At 29.0% G+C, this 6,819-nt stretch overlaps 1 protein-coding gene across 1 annotated transcript; it reads left to right on the forward strand.

Moving 5' to 3' along the window:
- The first annotated feature begins 2,058 nt into the window (after positions 1-2,058).
- On the forward strand, positions 2,059-6,169 carry LOC100575532 (solute carrier family 25 member 45-like). Its single transcript, XM_008181088.3, has 6 exons — positions 2,059-2,644; positions 3,394-3,503; positions 3,622-3,901; positions 3,957-4,098; positions 4,176-4,309; positions 5,844-6,169. Exons 1-6 carry the CDS (start codon positions 2,095-2,097, stop codon positions 6,131-6,133), a joined length of 1,506 nt encoding a protein of 501 aa, XP_008179310.1. The 5' UTR covers positions 2,059-2,094; the 3' UTR covers positions 6,134-6,169.
- Positions 6,170-6,819: the final 650 nt, after the last annotated feature.

Consider the following 6,819-nt stretch of genomic DNA (forward strand, 5'->3'; position numbering starts at 1 on the left):
GATCAAATTTTGACAAAATTTATCAAATTTTAATTTGAAAAATTATTTTGTACTTAAAAATTTATAAAATGTTCAACTTTTATATCTAAGGATTGAAAATTTTAAACAATATTCCACGTAAATATTTAATTCAGTTACCAAAAATTCTAAAAAATACATTTACGCAGTTTATTTTTATAGTCATTTTAAGTTCAAATTTGAACAAAAGTACATTTTAAAAAACCTGGAATAACTATTTTAGTTATTTTGTTTTGATTGTATAATATTATTTGTGGGTACTTGAAACTTCTAAAGTATACTATTATATATCTATGATAGTACCACGGTTTTTTGTTGATGTATAACGCGTTATAAGTACCTAATAGATATTATGATATGATTAATTAAATAAATTTATTATAGGTACCTATTAGAGGTCAATTTTTTTTAAATACTATATACTATAATATAATATTATGTCTTATACCTAGACTGACATACTGTCTCCGCTCAGAATCGTTTTTCTTATACAATGATATTATATCATTGAATTCAAATTTAATACCTACCATCCATTATACAGTGACCCACTTGTAACCTACTGTACAGCAGAGCGAAATCCACTTACCCACCTTTTTTTTTATTTTAATATCCAGAAAATACCTTAGTCATTGTGTTTCGTAGATAAGATTTCAATCTTTTGAGACAAGAAAATGTTCTCTCGGGGGTGGATGTTGAAACAGGTAAAGTGCATAGTATTTTTAATAGAAAATGTATGTTGTGAAATATTTCTTTATCACAATGTCTCAACGCTTCTCAACAATTTTTTGGACATTTTACATGATTATTAAGTTTGGTATACCATATTATGTAGTTCAGCAGTGTACATATTCGAAGTTGGAAGAATTTAACGATAAAATACGAATTGGGAAATTGTATGATAATATAATTTGACAAGTAGGTACATTATAAAGATGCATTATTTGTTTTATAATAAAAAATAAAAATAATAAGGTCAATGGTGGGGGGGTTGAACCCCTTGACGCCCCCCCCCCCTTGAGTACGCCCCTGAAGTGATCCGTTACAGTTACTCAATGTAATCTACAATACAGCAGAGCAACATCCACTTTATTGCCTTTTTTAATATTAGATTCTGAGCGGAACGAATGAATGTATTGTATTTACAAAGATTTTTGCGTTTTTTTTCTGTCTATCATCAACACTTGGGTTTGTAAAAATGCTCCGATTTATAAACTTTTATTTATATATTCGCATTTTCCATACATGGTAAAATTTTCAAACTATTTTAACTTTTTGAGGAATGATAGTTTTTTCAAAATATTGTAAATTTTTTACAATTAGAAATTCACAAAAATTTTTTTTGTCATACTCAACATTAGAAATTTTAATAGAAAATGTCCAAAAAGTTTTTCTACCTCTACCAAAAAAAAAAAAAATAATTCACTTGAAAGTTACGCTGTTTATAGCCATGAGATATTTTTGATTTTTATTAATTATTTTTTTAACTTTTAAATTTGATTATTTATACAACAGTTTACTATAAATTATGACACAACGTCTTCGCTCAGAGTTGTTTTTCGTATTCAATGATTTATCATTGAATTCATATGTAACACATCCATTAAATCGACATGTTTGACAACTACTATTACCGCAGAGCGGTACCCACTTGTTTACCTTTCTGTGCCTTGGAACTGTACCTATATATTTTGTATTATATGATAATTTGTAAAATGTTAATAGTTTATATTTTTAATGGCAAAGAAACTGCAAAAATACATATTCAACAAAACTTTTGGTCTATGATCTTGGTCTGTTAAAATGGAAAGGAAAATAATAGTACCTATAGGCTATAGTGTAATACTCACCAAAAAATATTAGGGCCCTACTAGTGTAGTGCCTGAAATAATCCCGGACACATTATTAGTTAATCTTTTCCAAATATATATTTATTTATATATATTTTTATAATAATATGTTTATATTATATTTTATATTTTTCAGTCAATATTCACTGTCACATAATTTATATATTTATTTTTACAGTTTGCTTCGGCTTTGGTACTTTGCCCGACTGAATTGGTAAAAATACGTATGCAAGGAGTAAACTATGACGTAAAATGTGAATCAGCAGATCAAGTTTTTAAAAAAATCTGGAAATCTGAAGGTTTTAAAGGTCTGTATCGTGGACTGGGATGTACAATAGTCAGAGAATTTATAGGTTGTTCAGTATTCTTTGGTGCATACGAACGGGCTCGTGAACAACTAAAACCAGTCGGTAAACGAAAAGAAGACTGTAGTGCTTTAGCTACAATGGTGGCGGGATCTTTAGCCGGGATATGTACGTCGTCGGTCGTCTACCCAATAGATGCAATAAAATCTCGTGTGCAGATGGAAGTAAACGATAGTGAATTTCAGGTGATTCAAAAAGTAATGAATATAAAAGATGGATCACGAGGATTGTACTCCGGTTTATTGCCAACAATGATGAAAACCATACCGGTCACCGGAGTTTTGCTGCTGACCGTAGAGTTTTCAAAACCATTTTACCGAAAATGTATATTGGAAATACCGAGTTTCTATTCAAATATTTCATATGAAAAGTTTTTTTCTTTTTGTGATTATTTATCTGGATGGACAGCTGGTTTGTTTTATTCTCAGATAATCATTGATCGTATTAATCGCATTACCATGATACATTATCAGTGGCGGTTTTGAGGGGTGAGGCAAGTGAGGCGGCGCATCACCTAACATTTTGAAGTAAATAATAGGTACTCAAAAAGTATACTTCTTGGTTCGCCTATAGCACATATTTCGATAGTAATTTTTAACGTATATATGATTTTATTTGAGAAAAAAATTTTGCTTATGAAGTCTAAGTTAACAATATGAATTATGAATTATCATTTATTGTGCTGTATATCATTTCATGTGTATTTTCAAAAATAGTGTTAAGCCGATAAGAAATGCACGATATAATTATTGCCTACATAAACAAACGCTGGTATTTAAGCCAGTGGCAATATTTTCCGATGACGTCAGATAAGCACCGTTGAACGTCGCCTCTAAGTATGTACTTGTGTACATTGTAAACATGTGTACCGTTGTAATATTAATATATATTTCAGTGCTGTTCGATTCGTCGATTGTGTAGTTGTGTTGGTTCGTTTAAATTTGGTAACGCGTTCTGCCGTGCTTTTTATTAAATTCCATTTATTCTGAAGTTTAATCTTCGCTATAAAATTGTCTGGTGGAGGGGGAGGGAGGGCTCCACCAAAAAATGCTACCAAAACCGTCACTGTTGATTAAAAATACTAGTATTTGATATTTATAAATTAAAACCAATAGTATTACGAATGCATAATAATATCCATTGTACATTCTTATTCTCAGGTATTGTTTCTACATTAATTGGACATCCAATAGACACAGTAAAAGTAATACAACAAGTGAATAATAGTACAGTAAAAACAACCGTTAGAGATATTTACCATCAAGATAAGGCAAGTAAAAAAAAGTTAATTAGAATATTAATGGTACAACAAATTTTAATTTTAAATCAATTTAACACTTAAAGAAATTTAACAAAATATATTGCTTTATATCTTCTGTATTAAACAGCTCAAAGGATATTTTAGAGGAATGATGTTTCCGATTTTAAGCGTGGGTGTTGCGAATTCGGTATTTTTTGGAACTTACGGTAACGTGATGAGGTTAATCCAAATACAACGCGACGACAATCAAACAAATAAGAATATTGATGTCAGGTTTTGCAGCGATGCTGAAAATTTACACAATTATTGGCATTTGGATGTATTTTTGTCGGGTTGTATTGCCGGCCTTCCTTATGCGTTTATAAACACACCAATTGAAGTTATCAAAACATTGTTACAAGCAAGGAGTAATGATTCTAATACGATTCACTTCCATGATACTCATAAATTACCCGGTTTTAGATGTAAAAAAGCAAGACAAGGTGGAAAATACAAAAATAGCTGATCCATTAAAAACGACTAGTGCATTTAAATTAATTGGAGAACTTTATAAGGTTAACGGTATACGTTCACTGTTTCGCGGAGGAACATTATTGTTTATCAGGTTTAATATATTAAATAACAAGAAAAGAGTTCAAAATAAAACATTTTTTTAATACATTAATTAATTTTTTTTTTTAGAGATGTTCCTAGTATGGGAATTTATATGCTCTCATATGAACATTTATGTAGCATGTTAACGAAATTACCGTATTCTGAATCCAAAAACGAGTCAATGCCAATGCATGTGCAAATTATGTCTGGAGGTGTAGCAGGTACATAGCAACTAAAAATTGAATAAAACATATTAAGTAGGCAGTGTTGGGAATAGATAACTAATAATTTATCTAGATAAATATAAAGATGACTGTAATAATTTTTATCTAGATACAGATAAAGATAATTATACTAAATTTTATCTAGATAAATATGAGATAATTTCATGTTTAATTTTGAAAGTATTCAGTATACCTACTTGACTCTACAGGTAAATAAAATACATAATTAATTTTTTTTAAAGCAGAGGACAGAGGTCGTACAGATGGGTTAAGCGAAAACTGAAATACCGGGAATTCTAATAGGGTTTTATAAATATTAAATTGTTATAAATTACAATTATTATAATATTATTATGCTTGTGAGTCCAATATCCATGAATGTTATTTTATTTTTGTCAGCATAAAACAATAATTATTTTTCATACTTTTTATACAATTCTATGAAACGGGTATCAGCTAATGAGACCATCATAATTTAGTGGTGGCCGGTGGGTAGCAGGGATAGATGTTTTTGCTTTTGCTGTTATTAGTTGTTCTTACAATCTTACCTATTAACATGCCCATTACATATTTATATTTTTGGGTTTTATCATTGTTTACGATGTAAAACTCCAGACTAACAATGAATATTAATAAATATTAAAATCATGGTATTATAATGCATATTACTAAACGTGTTTTCTATGTAATAGATGAAAAATAGAAAAAATGAAATAATAAAAATATTTTACATTTTCAAATTTTTTTTTAGTTCATTTAAATAAATTATCCAGATAAGTACTCATAGATAACTAGAATTTTATCTAGATAAGATAAAAGATAAATAATTTTTATCTAGATAACTTATCTAGATAAATTTATCTAGATATTTCCCAACACTGTAAGTAGGTAGGTAGCGCGTAACAAAAATATTTAATTTATTGAATCTCATATTCTCATATGTTGCCGACATCGTGCCTAAAGTGACCATGTGCAAAAAGTGACCAAGAGAAATAACATGTTTAAATGTCTTATTTTGTCCCTATTAATATACGAAAAAAGTGACCAAGTGATATCTTTATTAGTTTAGGAACCACTGAATACTTAATTTTGACCAACCAACATCTCAATATAATTCTTACGTGTAAAAATTGATTATGTCACTTGGTTATTTGTTGCAAATTCGTTATAGTAACGTTTCTGACTAAAAACTTATGACCAAGTGTATTATACTTGTGACTTGGTCACTTTTTAAAAGACCAAGTAAAACCAGTTTTCACTTGGTCACTTTTTACCATAAAATTAAGTTAGTAATTTATAATTTAGTAATCTTAACAATAATTATTGAGTAAGACTAGTATACTATTGCGGTTTTATTGGTATCAAGTTCATTAACATTGGTTAAATTCTCGTTTTTTAAATAATTGCTCAACTTTAAAAATTACATTACTCAAAAGTAGAAAAAAACACTTGGTCACTTTAGACACGAGGACGTCGATATGAGAGAAATATAATTTATTATCGTAATCTATTTTGTATGATTTTAACTTAGGCGTACTAAGTTGGGTCTTGGTGTTGCCATTTGACGTGATCAAATCTAAAATCATCACAGACAGCTTCACGCAGCCGGTATACAAGGGTGCGTGGGACTGTGCAAAGAAGACGTACAATAAGGGTGGTGCGATAAGTTTTTTAAGAGGATTTCGGTTACTTTGCATAAGGGCTTTTCCCGTTAATGGGATAGCGTTTGCCACGTACGAAGCGATTATAAGCCGTTGTCATAAGAGAACGGACCAACTCAACCAACTCAAGAATACCACAATTGAATCTAAGTGGATTTGAATATATGAATAAAAAACCAAATAATATCTCCGAGAAAATATATATTATTAAAACAAAAACTTACGTGTTGAAACTTTCATGGAATTTATGTTATTGGCTAATATTAACGTGCCCATTAATCTAACTTGTCGGGTGGCGGTTTCGGTTTCTTAGATTTGTTTGTAAAATTATGAATGTTTTATGAGAAATATTGTTTAAAATGTCCAATCCTCACATTTATAACGTTTTTAATTTTATATCTACAAAATATTAAATTATTAGAATATTTTCGTGATTTTAATGAATTTTATCAATACTTAAACTTTAAATGTTTACCGATATTTTTTAATTGGTATAATATGAACAGTTATAACATTTATAAACAATGAACAGTTTATGAAGTATTTGTATTAAATTTTCAAACTGTTTGAACAAGCAAAAATTTTTTTACTGACATTCATAGAAACAAAAAAAAATATCCGCAAATAGTTCAAAAGAGTCAAAATATAATGGAAATCTTATATCGTTTGGAAAATAGTCATATAATCATTTGGTGAAAGTATCTACGGTTATTAATTTATGAATTACTACAAGAAAACAACATTCATTTTGTGAAAAACTGGTTTTACGTAAAAATTCCCGTTTTTTTATTAGGTAACTTTTTGTTTTTGGCAGCTACCCAGCAAAGAAAACTTAAACATAACTAA

Source organism: Acyrthosiphon pisum, chromosome X, assembly GCF_005508785.2.
Source record: "Acyrthosiphon pisum isolate AL4f chromosome X, pea_aphid_22Mar2018_4r6ur, whole genome shotgun sequence".
NCBI classification, from domain to species: domain Eukaryota; kingdom Metazoa; phylum Arthropoda; class Insecta; order Hemiptera; family Aphididae; genus Acyrthosiphon; species Acyrthosiphon pisum.

Excerpts from the sequence above, each read along its gene's own strand:
- LOC100575532 (XM_008181088.3), top strand. The coding sequence starts at position 2,095 with ATGCAAGGAGTAAACTATGACGTAAAATGTGAATCAGCAGATCAAGTT. Across the intron at positions 3,504-3,621 it reads ATATTTACCATCAAGATAAG|CTCAAAGGATATTTTAGAGG; the intron begins GCAAGTAAAAAA and ends TGTATTAAACAG. Across the intron at positions 4,310-5,843 it reads TATGTCTGGAGGTGTAGCAG|GCGTACTAAGTTGGGTCTTG; the intron begins GTACATAGCAAC and ends ATTTTAACTTAG.